This window comes from Lacerta agilis, chromosome 4, assembly GCF_009819535.1.
Source record: "Lacerta agilis isolate rLacAgi1 chromosome 4, rLacAgi1.pri, whole genome shotgun sequence".
NCBI lineage: Eukaryota > Metazoa > Chordata > Lepidosauria > Squamata > Lacertidae > Lacerta > Lacerta agilis.
Window position 1 is genome coordinate 36,877,111 of NC_046315.1, and position 20,720 is coordinate 36,897,830.

The window sequence follows — 20,720 nt, forward strand, 5'->3', positions numbered from 1 at the left end:
TAACGTTATAAAACAACTATACTAGTGATGGATAGTACAAACACAGGTTTTGAACCTATGATTAAACACTTACTTTGGAGAACAGAGAAAGAGGCAATCATTTCCAGGACTATTGAAAGTGTTATGATATGGACAAGCCATTATTAATTGTTTTCCCTTTGTGTTGTCAAACAGGATTTAGAAGTTTTTGAAGTGTAGAAAACCCCTGCAAATTTAATTTTATGGATACACTCAATGAAGGGTCTCCATCAATGACCTCAGGGCACAGGTAGGGATGTATGAGATGAGATGTTCCTTTAGGTATTAGGGTTCCAAGCCATACAGGGTTTTATAGGTAAAAGTTACAGGGAGGTAGCCGTGTTGGTCTGCCATAGCCGAAACAAAATAATAATAAAAAATTCCTTCCAGTAGCACCTTAGAGACCAACTAATTTTGTTATTAGTATGAGCTTTTGTGTGCATGCACACTTCTTCAGATATACTGAAACAGAAGTCACCAGCTGTCTTATTACAAAAGAATTTCAGAAATAGACTGGAAAGAGAAGTTGCTGAATTGCAACTTATTACCAAACTTAAAACCATGGAGAGACCTGGTCTGAATAGAGACATTGGATTCTTATCTCATTATACATGATAAAGCTATTTTTAGCCATCTCACCCCTTGCTTTTTCCTGTAAGACCAACTGCAGTCATTAATAGTTGTCAACAGGTTTACCACACCCATGAGCCAATCACCCATTCCCACCACCCTTCTGAGTAATACCTCTCCGCACCCTCTCACTATATATAAAGGTCTCGTGACTTCTGTTTCAGTGTATCTGAAGAAGTGTGCATACACAGGAAAGCTCATACTTAGAACAAACTTAGTTGGTCTCTAAGGTGCTACTGGAAGAAAAAAAATATTTATAGGTCAAAACCAGCCCTTTGAATTGGGTCTGGAAACAAACTGGAAGCAACTGAGGTGGGGAGCAAGGATCAGCTTTATGTGGACCCAGTTTACATTCAAACTGTCATATTCTGGACCATTTTGGACAAGTAGCTGGTGCATGTGTGGTTTTTCTCAGCCTCATTGGGGATGAATATTACTTTCAAAGGAAAGTAAGGAGGGGATACTTCACCTCACAAGTTCTCATGTCCTTAGAAAGCTTGAAGCCCTTCTTGCCATCACAATAGCAGGTGTAGCTTCCAGGAGTATTGACACACATTTGGGAACAGGCATTTTCAGCACATTCGTCCACATCTGCAGTGAAATGGGAAAAAGCAGCTTGACATTTGCACTTATCACGAGCCCAACCTCCTGGGAAGCAAACTGACATTTAAGTGGCATGAAGCTCAGGCAGTGTTGGGATTGCTCAACACATCCACATGGCATGCAAGTTCCAGGTAATGGCTCCATGGTTCCCGTGCCTTTTTCCAAAAATGAATTTGGCATTCATCTACTGTAAAACTGAACGGTCTGTGGACAATCAACCCAAATGCAGCCCACCAGTTAGGTATTGTGGCTTAGCAGATACTTCACCCACACTCCAGTTTTGTAATCCTAGACTACCACCACCAACTACATCAAACTTTGTTACAGGTTTTGCCAGCCTACTGTACGTATATTTTCAAGCATCTTAAGGTGAAGCATGCATGAAATTTCACATTATGTGCAAAGGACGATAGGCAAATCTAACTCCCTTAGTCCATGTTTAGCTGGAAAAAAGAGAAGGTTAAGAAGAGACATGAGAGTGTCTTCAAACTCCCAAAGGGCTGCCATGCAGAACATGCAGCAGACTTGTCCCTTTAGATGGCAGAATGAATGGGTGGAAATTGCAAGGAAGCAGATTTCGGCTAAGCATCAGGAGAAACTTCCTAATGGTAAGAGGTGCCTGACAGTGGAACAAGCTGCCTCAGGTGGTCCTTTGCTGGAGGTACTTCAGCAGAGGCTGTGTTGCAATCTGTCAGGGATGCTGCAGTTGCATCCTGCATTGCAAATCCTACACTGAGCAAAGGTTTGGACTTCAATGACTTCTAGAGTCTCTTTCAACTAGTGGAGGAGGTCCATTAAGATGCACCTGCCTGCCTTCTTACTCCAGGGAGTTGGCACTGACTGTCTGCTTCCTTCTTCTAGTCATGGCTTTGCCCTTGTAAGAATCATCAAGGAGGAAGATGGCTCCACCTAGCTTTGGTCACCTTGCCTTCTGCCCTACCACCCTTAATGGGAAACAGCTACTGTTGCTTCTAGCTCTAGGCTTCCAGTTTATGCAGCTGTCTTTCTCAATCACAGCAGCTCAAAAGCAGTTTCCCCAACCAACCACACTCCACTCATACAAATATGTTCTTGTTGGCATCCGTCTGTCTCGGGAGACAATGTAAGCACCTAGAAAATGTCTGTGGTGGCTGTGAACTGCATAACCATGACTAACTGTTGGAGAAAAATATTCACAGAAATGAGCTGCAAAGCTAAAAAGTAACAACAACAACAACAACAACAACAACAACAATCAGAGCGTAAATTGTGCGAGCAAGCTCAGACCAAGGTGCCTTAACCATGATATGATATATTGCTATTTTAAAAAAATGTAGCATCTCAAAATGGTCCCTATTATATGCTCAAACACTATGCACCGCATACATACATGCTACCTCTGCTGTAAAGCAAAAATCAGCTCGGTACAATTGCAGTGGGAGATGAGTGTGCGTGCCAAATTGCAAAGCCCAGGGGGCTTGGGAAGCATTCATTCAGAAAAGAAATGTGGGCTGACCAGGGCAAAACACATTTTGTCCTGACTGAGTGAAGCTGACTACGTTCTCTGCTTTGTTGGCTAAGCACAATAAATAATTTAGAAGTGCAAGGCTGTGTGAAAGACAGCATTAGTAACTTGCCTTCTCTGAGAGTAAACAAGACTCCCACTGCCTGAGAATATCCCACTGGGATCAAGCCCAGGAAATCTTGCAAATCCTGTTCCTAAAATATCACGCTTGCATGATAAAGACTTATCATGCCCTGAGATGTATAAAATTTAAGTTGCAGAGCTTGGTTTTGTAGCAGCCTAAGCATTTATGTACATCGTGTGACTCGGCAAGCTAAAAATTTCCAGTGTATTCTAAACTGCAAAGTAGCTATAACCCTTCCACAGCTGCAGAAAAATATTGCTTTTTGCAATATTTCTGCCCCATTTTGGGTCACATAAACATGGCAAAATATAGTTTAACTGACAGAATGGAAGATACTTAGAATTTAACTAGGAAGATCTCATTTACTTAGATAATAAGTTCATTGACTAAGGGTGGTTTTACACTTTACACAGCAGGTGCCAGTTCTGTGAATACACGAGCATTACACCAGTCTTTCTGCAGTAGAACTTTACAATGTGTGGATGTCATACCAATAGCTTTAAAAGTGGGTGCTTAAGCCTTTTCAAGCGAAGTATGGCACTCACCCATCAGCAACACGCGGGGTGTGTGGCCAATTTGTATTTTATAAATGGGAAAATGTGGAGTTCCTTTTGACATCACAGAATCATAGCAGGGGACCTGCGGGAGTGGACAGTACAAAATAGTCTTCTTTTTAAAATAAAAGTTGACAAGATTTTGGGACGCCACAGAAAGCCCTTTGACATGATGGTACCACAAAGGAGCTTTTGGGGGAGAGGCAGGTGTAGCCTGTGGGCCACAGCTTTAAGCATTCAGCATGGTGCCATGATTGGAAATATCTAGCCTCTGAGTGGCCATTGCAGCAGACAGACTCCAGTGTAATACTTGGTGTACTCAAGAAGATCACACCTGCCACATGAAGTATGCAACTGCTTTAACCAAACCAAATTAGTAAAAATGTTCCAAGAACTTTGGAAGGAAGTTTGCATGGCAATCTGTGTGGTGTGATGGCTACTGGTCTTGGGTCTGGATACAGAAAAGGCAGGTCCAAACTCCTACTCAGCTTTGGAGCTCAGATGGTGCTCTTATAGTTCAATCCTTAATATGTCTACTCAGAAGCATGTCCCACTGAGTTCAAGTTTGCTTGTTTCTTTCTTTCTGGCATTTCTATGTAGCCTTTCAAGATCAGTTTTTGGCGATTTAAAATAATGTAAAAAAACCAACAAAAAACAAATAGCATAAAGGTTCTTTAAAACCTTTGGTACTGAAAATGTAGGAGCAAATTTCTCTGAACCTAACTGACACCAGAGTTGTAAGGAAGCAAAAAATATGGCTTGAGCCTCCCTAAGGAAGGATGAGATGCAAATAACTCAACAGTGGAAACAGACGTCACTAACCACATGGTAAAAGATTACATAGGGAAAGAAGCTAACTGGACTGGGAGGTGAATCTTACTTCAGCACCAACTATAGGACACTGCCATTTTGGACAGTAGGCTAGTTTAGGGGGTGCAGAGCAGGCCAGTGTTGCTGCTTTAAAATGTTTTTATTGTTTTATTCACAACCCCTTCAGCTGATGGAATCTTGGGTGGCTAGGAGACACAGCTCTGTCCTACATCTTGCTGCCACTTCCTGCCTCTCTGGCCTCTGCATCTCTCTGCCGAATGGTAGGGTTAGCCCTGGAGGCAGGAAGGCAATAGTATGGGGCTCACTACCGGTACTTCACATGTAGATGGTACATACAGATATTTTTCTGTATTCCACATATTTATTTGACTTCTTTGCTGCTGGGTGGGCATATGTTGTATATATTGATGGATATGGTGTTTTCTTTAAAGAATATTCCCTTCGTTCAGCTTCCTTTATGTTATAGAAACAAGATGGTAGAAACTCAAGAGGGCTAATTTGAGTGGCATTGTCCCAATATTGTGACATTTGCAATCTGTGTGAAAAGTAATCTAAACTGCCTATGCATTACCAAAAACCAAACAAGCATGAAATCTGTAAAACAAACCAATGGTGAAGTGCACACACACACACACACGCACCCCTAAATAGAATGTGGAAAATCTGCAGAAAATAATGGTGAATACGTCAAGAAAGGTAAGCTAAAACATCATTTAAAAACAAAAGTTCTACCTTCACACTTCTTTGTAGTTGAGTTATAGGCATAACCTGCCGGACATTCACACTCGTACTTCCCAGGAGTATTCTTGCACTGTGCTGTCCCACAAATCTTTGGGTCCAACATGCATTCATTCCTGTCTGTAAATGCAAAATGCTATTATTAATTTCCCACAAAAAAGGGAATGGATTGATTTCTGCTGCTATTGCCTATTGTTTCTTGCCACTTGCCCCAAGGGCAGAAAGGATCTAAAGAGACAATAGGAAATGGTGAAATATGCAAAATGTGAACAGCATAAACCAGTCATGGCCAAACCTGCCCCTCCAGCTGTCTACAACTCCCATCATCCCCAGCTAACAGGACCAGTGGTCAGGGATAATGGGAATTGTAGTGCCAAAACAGCTGGAGGGCCAAGTTTGGCCATCACTGGCATAAACCATAAACTCACAGAATCTAGACATTTTACTGTTTTCAAAAAAGTTGATAGCCATAAGAATGGGCAGTTTTCAAAAGAGAATTATCTTATTTTTCATATTTTCTCATAGTGCACTATATTTTCCTTGCATGTGCTTACCCAGGTGGCAAGGTTCCATGTGATCAGGCTAAGCAGCTCCACCATTTCCTATTAATTAAGCAGTATGATTGCAATCCAGGGCCCTGCATGGGGTGGATGGTTCAGCAGCAAGCTAGACAGATGGCACATTGTGAACACATGGGTCACAACAGGCATTAGGGTAGCCTCCCCTCTGCCCCTTGTTTGACCCAATCCCATCTGTTAATAGACTTGTTGTTCAGTCGTTCAGTCGTGTCCGACTCTTCGTGACACCATAGACTACATTTTCATAGAAGACCAGTGGATTTACTGGTACGTGCCAAAACTTTGCTACTCCTGAGGCCAAAGTTGCCGATACACACAATTCCATATAATATATAAGACAAACATGTTGAAACTTGCCTGTATGGACCTTAGCACTGCAATCAATAGGTATAAATCTTGTTACATAATAAGATTATGTTTTTGTTTTATGTGCTGCTGGCATTTCTATGTTTGGCTTCTTCCTTACCCTCACAGTCCAGTTTATTTGGATGTATATAATAACCATCTTCACAAATACAACGGTAGCTTCCAGGAAAATTAATACAAGTTTGACTACACCCTCCATTTCTGTTTGTTAGGTCTTCACATTCATTGATATCTGGGGGAAAACAAAACAAAACATTCACTAAGAACTTGTTTGCCTCTATAGTGCTTGTTTGATATGGAAAGATATGTTTAAAAGTGATCCAGCTCTGTTTTCCACCGTAGGGAGGAAAAAAAAAACACCTACGATCACTTACCCTCTTCACATTTCTCTCCTTGCCATCCAGGTTTACAGACACAGGTGAACTTGGCTTGCCCATCTCTGCATTCCTTATAACCATCTTCATTGCATGGCAGTGGAATGCACTGGTTTGATATTACTGCAAAGGCAGGCAAACAAAGCAGAAAAAGTGTCAGTCTTATGATCCAACTTTTCTTAATCTTGATAGTTCATCTTTTTTTTAAGAACGGAAAACCTTTATCTACAAGAACAATAATTGACAAAGCCAATTCAGCCCTAACAATTGTATTTTATTCCTTGCCGGGTCTTTGGGCACAGCTAATGGATGTCCCATGGACTGCAAGAAGATCAAACCTATCCATTCTTAACGAAATCAGGCCTGAGTGCTCACTGGAAGGACAGATCCTGAAGCTGAGGCTCCAATACTTTGGCCACCTCATGAGAAGAGAAGACTCCCTGGAAAAGACCCTGAGGTTGGGAAAGATTGAGGGCACAACGAGAAGGGGACGACAGAGGACGAGAAGGTTGGACAGTGTTCTCAAAGCTACCAACATGAGTCTGACCAAAATGTGGGAGGCAGTGGGAGACAGGAGAGCCTGGTGTGCTCTGTTCCATGGGATCACGAAGAGTCAGACACGACTAAACGACTAAACAACAATGGCTGCACATTTGACATAGGTTTTATTTCCAACTTCTTTCACCAATCTGAACAATAGTATGCTTCCTATTTCTGATGAAGTGGGTGGAACTTCCTTAAGAGTTACGGTTGCCACCTGCATATACGGCCTTTAGGAATCAGATCCAGATACTTTTTTCCCCCTTCAGCCCTATAGAAACAGTTGATATAAGACATAATCTCCTACTGGATCTCATTTTGTTAGTTTAGTTTCTTCTCATTCTTCCTCCTTTGAGAGGAAAGGCAGGATATAAAACTAATAAATAAGAATAATATATTGTTAATGTTAAGAGGATTGCATAAATATATATATTTTACTAAATGTGTGCTGCCCTGGGAACCTTCAGGTTGAAAGGCAGGCTAAAAAAAATTGAAAAATTAAAAATACAACACAATACAAATAATAGGCCTCTCTTCCTGAACAGTATATGAAAGAATACAAGAACAAACAAAAGTTAAGACACCAGATTGCAGAACAATGAATTTGAGAACTTCATTCAGCATCAGTGTGTGTGCTAGCACAGAATGGGCAGATCTACATCAAACATTTAACCAATGTACATTTAAATCACACCACTTTCCCCAAATAATCCTGAGAATTGGAGTTTCCTCCTCATAGAGCTACAATTCCCAGCATCCTTAAGAAGCTACAGTTCCCAGGATAGCACCCACTGAGTTTTTGCACATTTCCCCCCAAGTCAGTTGCGATCTAAAATGAGAGAAAGAATGACCTAGCTGTGTTTTAATCCAGTTATGTTTACACAGCCTGTAAAAGCTTCTTCCTGAGATTGCTGTCAAAGAGAAGGGGGGAAAGAGAAGGGGGAAAGCAGAAAACAAGGAAGTGGTGGTGGGGAGGAAGGAACTGTGAAGCGTATACTGTAAACATAATAGAGAACACATTAGAAAGCTGGTGCTGCCAATAAACGTGGTAATATTTTGTATGCATCCACCCATTAATAATTTGTCCATCCTGCAATTTTCAATGCATTTCCCTGTCACTTTCCTAACCGCAAAAGTATTTTCTTTTAAAGTGGATTTATTGCGCCAGGGTAACAGAACACTTCAATCCATTTTAATTGCACAAACCTAAATACCTGGTATGCACCTGAATCTATTCAGTAAAAATAGTGACAGTCTGGAGGCAACCGTAGTGTCCCTAAGCCTTGGGATACACCGAACCGTGAGATCAAGTGTTATGATTTCAGGCGCATCAACCAACCACTTCGAAAATTCTTACGTGGCAATGCTAAGACTTGTGGCAATGCTGAGACACAAAGCTCTTGCTGCAGAGGAGGCGCCGATATTCCTGGTACATCACTGTTGCTGCAAGCCCGGTGCATCTCATATTGCAGGCATTCCCAAACTCAGCACTCCAGATGTTTTGGGACTACAACTCCAATCATCCCTAGCTAACAGGACCAGTGGTCAGGGACAGTGGGAATTGTAGTCCCAAAACATCTGGAGGGCTGAGTTAGGGAATGCCTGTCATATTAGCTTGAGATGCTACAGAATTTTCGGGACTAGATTGCCAGGATATAAAGTCGCAGTTACAACATTTTTTGTTGTTGCTGCTTGTAATATCATCAGAGCTTCTCCAGTGGGTAATCTGTGACAACCGTTTTATGGCACAAGCACATATGAGGAATAAAATTAACATCAAGTACAGCGACGCTCCTCACTAGAGACTATTCAGCAAGATAATTTGCTCACACTTCCCTGCCACCCCCCAAGAGCCTCTAATGAGAGAGAGAGAGAGAGAGAGAGAGAGAGAGAAGGGATGAATAAGAACACACTTTAATTTGTGACTGCAGGCATGCTAGCACAGCAGTCTGGGAGCCTCCATCTCTGACTGCACGTGTGATAATGATCAAGGATTCGTTTTTGCCCTTATCTGTTCTCAAGGACAAAAGACAGAGACAGATGCTTAAGGATTAGAATGTATGCTTCGCTTGGGATCTCTTTCCAAACACCTAGAAAATGTTGCGATAAGAACAATGGGAAGGAGCATTTACAGCAAAGGAAAGAAGCTGCTTCTGAGAGATTTCTTCCTACTCATGTATTACACCATACTTTGGATGTGTTTGTTTATTTATTTGAAATAATCTATATATTGCCTTTCCAGCCACAATGGTTATCAAAGCTGTTTGTGCCTGATCAAACAGACTGAATGAACTGCAACATTTGGAGTTGGAACTTTTAAAGATAAAAAGAAAGGAACCACTAGAATCAGTCAAGAATTTAGTGCAATTGTCTCCAACTTTTTCAGACCCCTATAATCAAATTCATGTTGTAGAAATTTACCTGTTTTGTGGGTTCAGGAAGGGCCAAGACAGGGGAAGCCCTCGACATTTCTGGTAGCCCTGTTAAGGGAGATGTTGTCCCTCTCAGAGTACTATGCCTCAGTCTGCACATGCACACCACACAGCCCGGTTCCCATGATGAAAATAAACTCTGGGACTTTGTGGTCAAAGTTCTTAGATACCCAGTCAAAGAAGACTTATTGCAGAGGGCATGGAGAGCTAAGATGGGGCCAAAACAGGGATAAAATCATGATATTTCCTGACTACACGAAGGAGGTTGTAGAGGCCTAGGAGACATGTTCTGGTGCAGAAACACAGCTCAAGAGCACAGCATCATACTGAATTATCTTCATTAAATTTCCCACACTTTTCTGCATCAGCATTAATGGGAGAGTCCAGTCCTTTAAGGGCCCCAATGTGGCTGAAGACTTCCTCAGCAGCACTTGCATAGTTCTATGCCAGGCACGTCTAACATGTAGATAGTGATCTACTGGTAGATAACTGGATGTCTGTGATAGATCACTGGTAGATCACTGGGTCCCCCCAAAGAAGCTCAACAAGGGGGTAGATCACTGCCAGTCTTTAACTCTGTGAGTAGATTACAGTATCTTGGGAGTTGGCCGCCCCTGTTCCATGCTATTGTTGTTGTTGTTGTTGTTCAGTCGTTCAGTCGTGTCCGACTCTTCGTGACCCCATGGACCAGAGCACGCCAGGCACGCCCATCCTTCACTGCCTCTCGCAGTGTGTTCCATGCTATGCCTCAGAATAAAGGTCAAGTTCTCTTCTTGCTGGAAAAGCACTGGAGAAACTGAGTCTGTGTAGACATTACTGGCTTAAACTGCAGCTGCGTCGTTCTTTTTCACAATTTGGATTGAAGACAGTTTTAGGGAAAGCATATACAAGGGCAGCAATGCACAAGAAATGACAGGATAGATACAGGATAGATATGGTTCCTGACTAATGCTGAGTGCACTGGAAGCTGAGTAAATGGGGGCGGGGGCGTGTTGGGTTTACACAACATGAGTAACTGTGTTATCTGCAATCTGTATTTCTGGTAGACCAACTGGTGTCAGTTACAAGAAAGGCTGGGACAGAAAAAATAAATGTACGTCTCGACTCAGGAGGTATGGTATAGTGCTTACCTTTTACACAGGACCTCAGGTCAGCTGGAATCCCGGAAGTCTGTAATGAACTCGTGAAAATTTCGGTTCGAAATGAAGCCAGGCAATCTGTGGAAGCACAAGCAATTTTATATGTTTTTTTTATTTACTATACTTATAGGCTGCTTTTCAGGGCTGTCCCTCTCAAGGAAAATCAAGCTGCATATTGAAAGACAGTAATCACTACAACCACAATTTACTATTCTAAAGATTCTTAAGGGTGGTGTTCCATATTCAGCTAAATCACACAGTGGAGGAATTCTGGCATTGTCTTGCTTCAGACTGTAGAGGACTATTGGTGAGTTGCAGGGAGGTTCCTTTTTTAAAGGCTCTCCCACATCCCACATACAAAATGAGTTTGAAGTAGCCTTCTCCCTTCCATGCTGGCTTTTCATGTGCACAGGTAACAATAAAAAACCGTGATCCTCCACCTGTAGACTGAACGTGAAATGGTAGAACCATGTGGTTTTGCTGTTTGCACAGCTCCTTACGGCTCATCCACACTTCTGTTTGTGCTGCAATTTGTGCCTAGAAATTGTGGCACAGACGGACCTGTGCCTAGAAATTGTGGCACAGACGGAAGTCCTGTCAGAATCAAGAAGAGGCACATTTCTTTTGCATTACAAAAGAGATCATAGGACTGGAAGAAAATGAAGGCCACCCAGATGTTCAAACTAATTTCCTTCAAGTGCTAGAAATTTATAAGAGCTAGTGATGGGTAGCATATTTTGCAAGAGCTTGAATAATATTATACTATTTAGCAGTGTTTCCCCCCAGAGGGTACTCAGGGGTATGCAGTACCAGCTCCTCTTTTTTGTTGTTAAAGAGTGTGGCACTTACTGTGACAACTTCAGGGCGAGTACTGGCACCTATTTTTCCAGGAAAAAAGCATTGCTCTTTAGTGGTAAAGTTATGTAACTTTGTTTTGGTGCTCCATATCTGACTATTTCTGCCTGGTTTCACAACTGATAGCAATCTGATTCTGGCAAAAAACAAAATACCAAATGTACTAAATACGATTAAACCATAAAAAAATGCATGTCAATACAGTACAACATTATAGTGCGTCCACCAACAGAAAGCTGACAAATCACTCCCAGGTAAAGAAGGTGGGTGTAGACAAGGAATATGATTGCTCAAGCATAAAGAGAGTGCTGTATGCTGTATAGAAGAGAAAAGAAGGAGAATTCTCAGAGTAATCAGCCATTATAACCCAAGAACTGGCTAGTATTGCAACAAACTTAAGCACATTTACCTTGGAGCAAGTCCCATGAAACTCAGCTGAGATTATTTCAAATTGTTCATGGAATCAGGCAGCAAAAGACAGCAGCATCTGGCTTGCTGCCATTTCATGTGTCCCTCAATGCCTTTAGATCAATCCCCATACTGCTAGGCCTACTGTGGCATGACACACAGCCACAAAGCTGCTGCTTTATTTATTTGGACAAAAAATAAGTGGTCCTGCCCTTCTGTCCCAGTAATGTGACCTCCAGGGTAGCTAAGGCTACAGTACAACAATCTAAAACCACACCAACAAAAAGCAATACCCATCAGCCAGTAGCAACGGCCTGTTGAAAAAGCAGCTTTTTTAAAAAAAAAAAACAAAAACTTTTTTTGCAGAAGGCAGGGAGAAAAGAGGTCAGCAAGGTTTCCAGGGGAAGGTGTTTTGGAATCAACAAAAATGTCCCTATTTATGCCAGATGCATACTTACTTTTGTTGTAATGCTTACTCTGATGACCACAATGAAACTCATATGGAAGGAAGTGGCCAAGGATTTCCACCACATGGGAAAAGCATGTGGAAAGCATGTGTGGGTGGGTGGGGGTATTGCATGACCTCACCTGCCTGTGTGCTTGTGCTACTTGCCCATATATTGGGGCCACAGAGACAACAGTAAAGGGAAGAGGGCCCCATGTGGCTTGGTGAATAATAATAATAATAATAATAATAATAATAATAATAATAATAATAAATTACTTATACCCTGCCCCTCTGGCCGGGCCTCCCCAGCCACTCTCAGCAGCTCCCAACAGAATATTAAAAACACGATAAAATATCAAACATTAAACAATGTAAAGGAAGATGTATTGGAGTATCATAATGTATTGATGTTGTTAGTTTTTCTTTTTTGTTTGTTTGTTTAGTTGTTTTGTGTGTGTTTCTGTATTGTTTTTATCTTATTTTATGTTTTTATATCGGAAAATAAAAAAAAACTTTTGGAAAAATATATATATCAAACATTAAAAACTTCCCTAAACAGGGCTGCTTTCAGATGTCTTCTAAAAGTCAGATAATTGTTTATTTCCTTGACATCTGATGGGAGGGCATACAGTCGTACCTTGGAAGTCTAACAGAATCCATTCCGGAAGTCCGTTCGACTTCCAAAATGTTCAGAAACCAAAGGAAGCTCCTGCAGCCAATCAGAAGCCATGGAAGCCCCGTCAGATGTTTGGCTTCCAAAAATAGTTCACAAACCGGAACAGTCACTTCTGGGTTTGCGGCGTTTGGGAGCCAAAACATTCGAGAACTAAGCTGTTCAAAAACCAAGGTATGACTGTAGTTGTTTATTTCCTTGACATCTAATGGGAGGACGTTCCACAGGATGAGCACCACTACTGAGAAGGCCCTCTGCCTGGTCCCCTGTAACCTCACTTCTCACAGTGAGGGAACCACCAGAAGGCCCTCGGTGCTGGACCTCAGAGTCTGGGCTGAACGATGGGGGTGGAGACGCTCCTTCAGGTTTACTGGGCTGAGGCCGTTTGGCGAAGTCTTTGGTCAGTCATCTTTCAATGACATAATTGCTCCCAAGAAAACTTTCAGATGCAGTTTCTTTCTCCCAAGAATTGCTATTGCAGAAGCTAGAAAGCAGGGCAGTGGGTGATCTCGTAGGGAGATGCTAGCTTTGCTGGATTGAAGAAAATATGGCATTAACAGAGAACAGTCCTGTACTGTGCATTCTGCTTTCAATGAAAAGCATCCCATATAGTGTCACAGTGGGGCAGCTATAATGGGAGATGCTGCCCACACAGACAAGTACTTACATGCTTTGCTGACTGCAAACCATTTCATTGCAGCCACCTTCCAATTTTCTCCTATAATCTTTTAAAGAAAAAATGTTTTTTGTAATCTAAATGTTAAATAAATTTGCACTTTGAAAAATGAAACTTACCTAAATATCGGGGATAGAAATAGTCCTGTGTTTAAAAAGAAAAAGGAAGAAAGACAGATCCCATTAGAATATAAATCAGATAGGAGAAACAGCTTAATTTTTGCACTACTTAGGATGATAATTAAAATTTGCTTGTGCTGTAACTGTAATAGGTCATAAAGAAACTGATTTTATCCATTTTTAGTATTTGCCGCTTGTTTAATAGTTTAATTAAATTGTTTTTTTAATGCAACTCACAAAATATTTATTAAGTAAAGAGCAGCAAAACAACCCAACTTTGAAAATACTTCTTGAGGAACCAACAAACTGAGATCAGGTTATCCTTTCTAATTATGTGGCTAAGAACCTGTAACTGAGCTCACTATTCAATCTCATTTGTGATTTCAAAGAACGAGATGGGGCATCTTTGCTTGGTTACTCCAGAACCTGGATGTTCCATAATTTTAGTCACACCTTAAAGACATCAATGCATACTCTGTATAGTCTGAGATCATGGTCAAGTGCTAAGGGCCACCTGACCCAATAAGAATAAGAATAAGAATAAAAAAATTATTATTTATATGGCACCCATCTGACTGGGTTGCCCCAGCCATTCTGGGAGGCTTCCAGCAAATTAAAACATCAATAACAAGAGCTGATAAAAGCTCTGTTGCATAGTCATTCTCTATCAAAGTGGAACGGGAGTGAAGATGAAATATGAGCAATAATTAAACGACACAAGAGCATTATAAAGAGCAGTATAAATCTGAACTAAAGCCATAATATGGAGAAATCACATATACCGTCACTTGCTTAATGATGTGAAAGTGTACATAAATTGGATATTCAAACCCTAAACAAAGGCTCCTAGTATTTAGGTTTGCTGGAGAATTCAGAATAGTGTATAAATATGTGCTTAATGATAGCTGTTAAATAAGTGTATGTACACATCTTGAATATTAGAAGGGAATGTTACTGGCTGCCCATACACTGCCAGGCTTGGTTCAGGTTTCTTGCATTAATTTACAAGACCCTTAACAACTTGGGAACAGCATACCTCAGGGACGTCTTGCGCTGTCACCAAGGTATTTGGGGGAGTCAGTGTTAGTGGTCCCCTGTGGCTTGGATACATGGCTCATATCCATCAGGAGCCACACATGCACTATTGTGGGCTCAATTCTGTGGAACTCCCTTCCAGTTAAGGTCAGATATTTCCCCTCCATGTTAAACTTCCAGTGCTTATCAAATGCTTACTGAAGGCTTACTGAATTGAATTCTGAGCCATCTTCAAATATTTAAAGGACTGTCACATGGAAGATGGAGCACGCTTGTTTTCTCCTGCTCTGGAAACCAATGGTTTCATGTTACCAGAAAGGAGATTCCGACTCCCCATCAGGAAGAACTTTCTGATGGTAAGAGGAAGAAGAAGAAGAGGAGGAGGAGGAGGAGTTTGGATTTGATATCCTGCTTTATCACTACCCGAAGGAGTCTCAAAGCGGCTAACATTCTCCTTTCCCTTTCCCCCCCCCACAACAAACACTCTGTGAGGTGAGTGGGGCTGAGAGACTTCAGAGAAGTGTGACTAGCCCAAGGTGACCCAGCAGCTGCATGTGGAGGAGCGGAGACGCAAACCTAGTTCACCAGATTATGAGTCTACCACTCTTAACTACTAGAGTTGTTCAACAGTGGAACATACTCCTTCGGAAGGTGGTGGGCATTGCTTCACTGGACGTTTTGAAGCAGAGGTTGGATGGCCATCTGTTGTGGATGCTTCAGTTTAGACTCCTGCTTGCAGGGGTTGGACTAGATAACCCACAGGGTCCTTTTCAATTCTACAATTCTATAAATCACAGAAGCAGGCTATGCTCTACCAAGACTACTTGCCACCCTTAGTAACTGGAAACTGTCCATAGTCTTAAGAGCTCTTACCGTTTCAGGGTTATTTTCAAAGACCTCTCTGGCTTCTTCCTTGTTGCAGTATTCTTCAATGCACTCCCGCTCCAAATTCCCCTTCTTGCTTTCTTCCATAAAGGAGTTTGCTCGACGTTTTCTGGCAAGAAACTCTGATGCATGATGCTCAGATAAAACTTTTAAAAAACAAGCATTTTGCGTGTAAGAGGCTCTGCTGTGCATCCAAGCAATGTCTTAGATTATAACAAAGATATAAAGTTAAGATTTTTGTGACCACATAGACCACTATCAAAGCAGCATAACTAATTAAATGTCAGCATTGCTTTGTTTTTATGTGTGTGGAGTAAAAATCCTAACCCACTGAACAGCAGCAAACAGGAACCCTCCATACATCCTCCACGGAACAGACACCATACCTTTAAAGCACCTGGCTTTCACCAAAGTGTACTGGTACCTGTAGTTTGTTAGAGGTGCTGAGAATTGTAGCTCTGTAAAGGCTAAACTACAGTTTCCACGATTCTTTGAGGAAAGCCATGTGCTTTAAATGAATAGTGTGGGTGGACTTCCGGCGGCGACGCCATCGCCGGGTGGTCGAAGGCTGCTTCGGGTCCGAAGCGCCTTGTCCATCCCGGGGGTTAGGAGCCGCGCTACCGCAGCGCGCGGCTCCGGTTGGGGTGCGGGAAGAGCGTCCCGCACCCTGGGCTCCCCGGCTGCGCCCGCGGAGGCTCCGAACCCTTCCCCTGCCCCCCTGTAAAGGGGGAGTGGGGGTGAAGGGACAACGGAGCCGGGCTTACGGGGATATGCCCCAACCGGGATGCAAATGCGGCGGCAAAGCCCGCGGTGAGCGTCTAAGTTCTACCTGTGAAGAATGGAGCTAAAGGAACCCGGTGGTCGTGAGTAAATAATCTTGGCAGAAATCGTGTTTTTGGAACGATCCGGGGGGAAGGAGAAAGGCAGCCTGCCTCCCTCCCTTCGAGCCTAAGAAATTAACCAATTGGAGGGATTGCTGCCACAGAACTGGTTATAAAGTATTTAAAATCGATACATGAGACTGGCAAACTTTTTTCTTGGGAAGCTAACTAGCGGAAAATATCTCTATTTAAAGTTGCGGTGTTTGCGCTCCAGCTTAGGAAAATGGCGACGAACAAAGAGACAGGAGAAGAAATATGATACCCACTTCCTCCTCCTCTGTCAGTATGCTGGGTTTCGTCCTTGAACTGGTATTGAACTCTGGACTAACAGATGAACAAAGGCTCACTGCCTTGAAGGTGGAACTACTCTACAGAAAAGTTAAAGTCTTGTGTGGGGGTCTGAAATGGAACCAACTGCCCACAGAGGAGGCTAACAAAACTTTTGACACTTTGGAAGAAAATCTTGTCAAAGAGCTGAGAGGATGGATGGAAAGATGGAAAGAAATGAGTGAGCTACTTCGGAGAAGAAATTCGCTTGTTGGGGGTGGCAGCCCCAAGGTGATGTCAAGATTTGCTATATCCAGTCCCCGAGGTGTGAGCTCGGGGGCCAGGGACAGAGAATTAAGGTATTTACAAGAAGAAAAGGAATGCTACAAAGAACCGGAGAAGCTGAGAGAGGGAGAGTTGGACACCTCGGAGCTCGTGGCAAGGAGAGCTTTGGACTATGCCTGGATCTGTGGACGTTTGGAGAGGGAAGATGCATGGAAGTTCAGGGTTGATGCCATCAGGAGAAGAAGAATGGACAGAGGGGGTGTGGGGTGATGTATTAAGCAAAATCTAAAAGTAATCTGTTATGGTACTCTGAAATTGGAGGGTGAACATTGTCAACAATAGTTTGTTTTATTATCTGTGTGAACATGAAAAGAGATATTTTAAGTTTTTATGTTATTAGCAGCAGTTCAAAGGACAGAAGAGATAGATGTGATGAGGATGATCTATGAGGATTTATGAGGATGTAGTATAAATAAAGTCGATTTAAGTGGTTTAAGTTTATAGATTAAGACGATTAAGATTAAGATGAAGATTAAGATGAATGTTCTTTTTTATATATATAATTAAGTTTAATTTTTTAAATGAAGAGGTTAAAAAGTAGATTATGGATATAAACTCGAAGGTGAAAAGGCAGGGGAAGTCAACTGTCAAGATTGGAAAAAGAAATTTTTTTTTTTTGAGATGTCTGATTAAGAAGGAAAATCATGGCAATTTTTGTATTAGATGTGTAATTGTATTTGTTTAGTATGTGTATAAATGTAGGTGTGGTTAAGGTTGTATGTGGTTATAAGTAAAAATGTCAATAAATTCTTATTAAAAAAAAAAATAAATAAATGAATAGTGTGGGTGGGGACGGGTGGGACCCAACAGCCCAAGTTTCCAGCACCTATAACCTGTAATTTCATACAGAAAGTATCATGGTGACCAGGCTCCTCATGTGATGTGCATCCACATAAGAGAGAACACTGGCCACATCCATGCCACACTAACAGTCATGGAGAATCTTGGGAACTGTAGTTTCTTAAGGGTGCAAGGATATGTAGGCCTGGGGGATTAGCACTACAGTTCCCAGGGTTCTTTGGGGAAAACCATGACTGTTAAAGTGGTATAAGAGTTCTTGTAGTTTATGGTGCGGGTGTGACCACTGTGAAAAAAATAGCCACTCTTGAGTTTCCCCTGGCTCAGGCTGGGGGACAAACCAGGCAGGGGATAGTTGGTTTATCCTGGTGATTAGGCAACCATCTATACATAAGGGAAGGTAGTACTTTGGTTTTGAGCACCGCCTTTCATTTGCATTCCCCTCTAATAGTAAACACAGGGGGTTGAGCACCAACAGAAAAAGGGGCCAAAAGGCCAGCCACTGAAAACTATGAGAGTGGTATCAAATTGGTTGGGGGAACCTTGAGATTGCAAAAGTACAAGAAATAAGGATCACTCGCTCCAGCCCTTTAAAAAGGAGCCCAAGGAGCACTGAACTGCTTAGCGGCCAGACTATTAAGTGACAGATAGAAAATGGCATGGAATGGAGAATCTGATTAGCTGCCCCTCTGCAGCAAGTTTATCCACCTACCCACCTACTCTACCAATGGATTGTCACTGAACGGTTGCTTGTGTTAGTTATATGTCAAAATGATAAAGAGGATAACTTCAAGAATACTTAAATAAGCTGTTTTGGAGGGAATCTGCAAGCAATGAAGCCCGTACTGCAGGAATGAACAAGCTCACTTTCCCACATACTGTTGAGTACTGGACAGGGATGTATAAAAGAGGCCCCCTGACAACAGAGACTGGTTGGCATGCAAAGCACTCTAGGGAGAGAACAAGGACACTCCAGCTAAACTAGGCACAACTTCTTCCTACTGGCTTGGACTGGACTGGTCTGTGTATGTATACGTGAGAAGGGTTAAGAAGATTGGACATTTCTAACTAGGCGACTGGGTAAAATGAAAAAAAATATTGAAATAGCCTAGTTATGCAGCTTTGTATACCTGAGACACAATTGAGTAAAGAAAATACTGCACTGGCAAATACAAAAACAGCAGATTTGTGCCTGTACAACTGCACAGCAAGACCATTCCATAGTTGTGTCTGTAATGTGGGATTATCTGGAACTGTGCATTCTTTCCATATTTTTGCCTTGTTAATAACGTCCTGTGATTAAAATCCAAGTAGTGAATAGGCAGGAAGGTGACTACCGGTAGTAAAATACTTCCATAGCCCTACATAAATTTAGTAGACTCTTCTCTGTATGATTTTTTTAGACTGGAACTCACTCAATATATTTTTCAAATTTTTAAAAAGTTACAAAATTAGTACACGAATGTGCTTATATCTGTAAGATATAATTACATGGCTTATAATATAGCACTAGCAAAATGTGCACACCAGTGTTTTCTAAGAAAGAAAGAAACCCTGCCACCTAAAACTAAATAATATGTTGAGCTTTTCTGGAGAGGGTTTAGCATAACTTCAATACCACTAGCACTTCATCAAGCACTAAAATATTATATTCCTGGCAGGGGGCACATGCAGCAATATATCATACAAGTGGGCCTACAATAGATAGTTATGGAGTGCTCCTATTCAGGGTACCAGACATGACTTTCCCAAAGACACACCATCCCACCACTACCGCCTGGTTTTATATTCCCCATCCCACAACAAACACTCAGCATCCTGTGGCCACTTAGAATGTAAAGACTGCTTTGAGCTGTTTTGGGGTGTCTCATCTCCCTAGTTAGACTTTCTCCCTCTGTATTTTTTTAAACTTCTGCGAAGCTTGGGTTTCTCTGAACCCTGCTGTGAATGGTGCTGTTTTGGTTACAGGTAGGTAGCCGTGTTGGTCTGCCATAGTGCTGTTTTGGTTACTTAAGGAACAAAAGGTTACTTAAGGAACAAACCAACAAACAAAAAGTGTAGGATATACAGCAACTGCTGCTAAAAATATACCGGTATATATTTTAAAAATCAATTTTACTAGTCCAAATGATTCAAAGCATTTCTCCATAACCAGGAGCATTATTCAGATAATAGACAAGGACAGTATTTTGGATAAACAAGGCTGCATTTCTAAATAAAAATAAATCCCTATTTATTTCAGTGGGACGTCTTCTGAGAAAATAAGATGTAGTTTGGGGCACGGGGGTGAGGGAGGTTGAGCAGGAACTTGGGGGAACTGAGTTCCCTTAACTTTTTAAAATTAAATAAATAATGGGGTGGGGGAGTCCTGCTGGGGCTGGAACTGATATCCCCCCAATGCCTGAGCCAAAAATCAATAAAGTTGTTGCCATTTCTAATCCAGATCACTGTCTGCTTGAGTTTATTAATCACATCTTACATTTAGCCACTGCTGTATGTGTGTGGCACTGCAACTGGCCCACAATAAACAAACAAACAAACAAACTTTGTAGTGAGTCCCCCCACCTTTTTTCTAGAAAAAAAGCACTGGTTTTGGCTTTAGGAGTTGAAAGTCACTTAAAAGTGATTCATGAATAAGGCTTTTACTGTCAGGGAAAGAAGAAATCTTCTTGCATGTAGGTCATATGTTTCGATTCAAGTGAAAGGAAACTGAAGTGTTCCACTGCAATGCAGTGAGGCCTGCAAATCAAATGAGCTTTGGGCCCTTTCCAATCAAAAGTAGAGAGTATATTTATTAATTTCCTATCTATTTGGGAGAATTTCTATACAGCTCAACATAGAAAATACTAGAAAAATGGTACATTTTGAGTCTTGAAAGAACATACAAAATAAAATACAG

The 20,720-nt window shown here is 41.7% G+C and overlaps 1 protein-coding gene across 1 annotated transcript in view; it reads right to left on the reverse strand.

The window, feature by feature from the left end:
* Positions 1–20,720, reverse strand: part of PROS1 (protein S) — a 34,772-nt gene that overhangs the window by 10,304 nt on the left and 3,748 nt on the right. The window contains exons 2-8 of the mRNA XM_033146738.1: positions 15,519–15,676; positions 13,611–13,635; positions 10,423–10,509; positions 6,321–6,443; positions 6,047–6,178; positions 4,997–5,122; positions 1,118–1,239 (exon numbers count right to left, since the gene is read on the reverse strand). Coding sequence (XP_033002629.1) covers positions 1,118–1,239; positions 4,997–5,122; positions 6,047–6,178; positions 6,321–6,443; positions 10,423–10,509; positions 13,611–13,635; positions 15,519–15,676 — 773 coding nt within the window. The remainder of the gene's footprint in view (positions 1–1,117; positions 1,240–4,996; positions 5,123–6,046; positions 6,179–6,320; positions 6,444–10,422; positions 10,510–13,610; positions 13,636–15,518; positions 15,677–20,720) is intronic.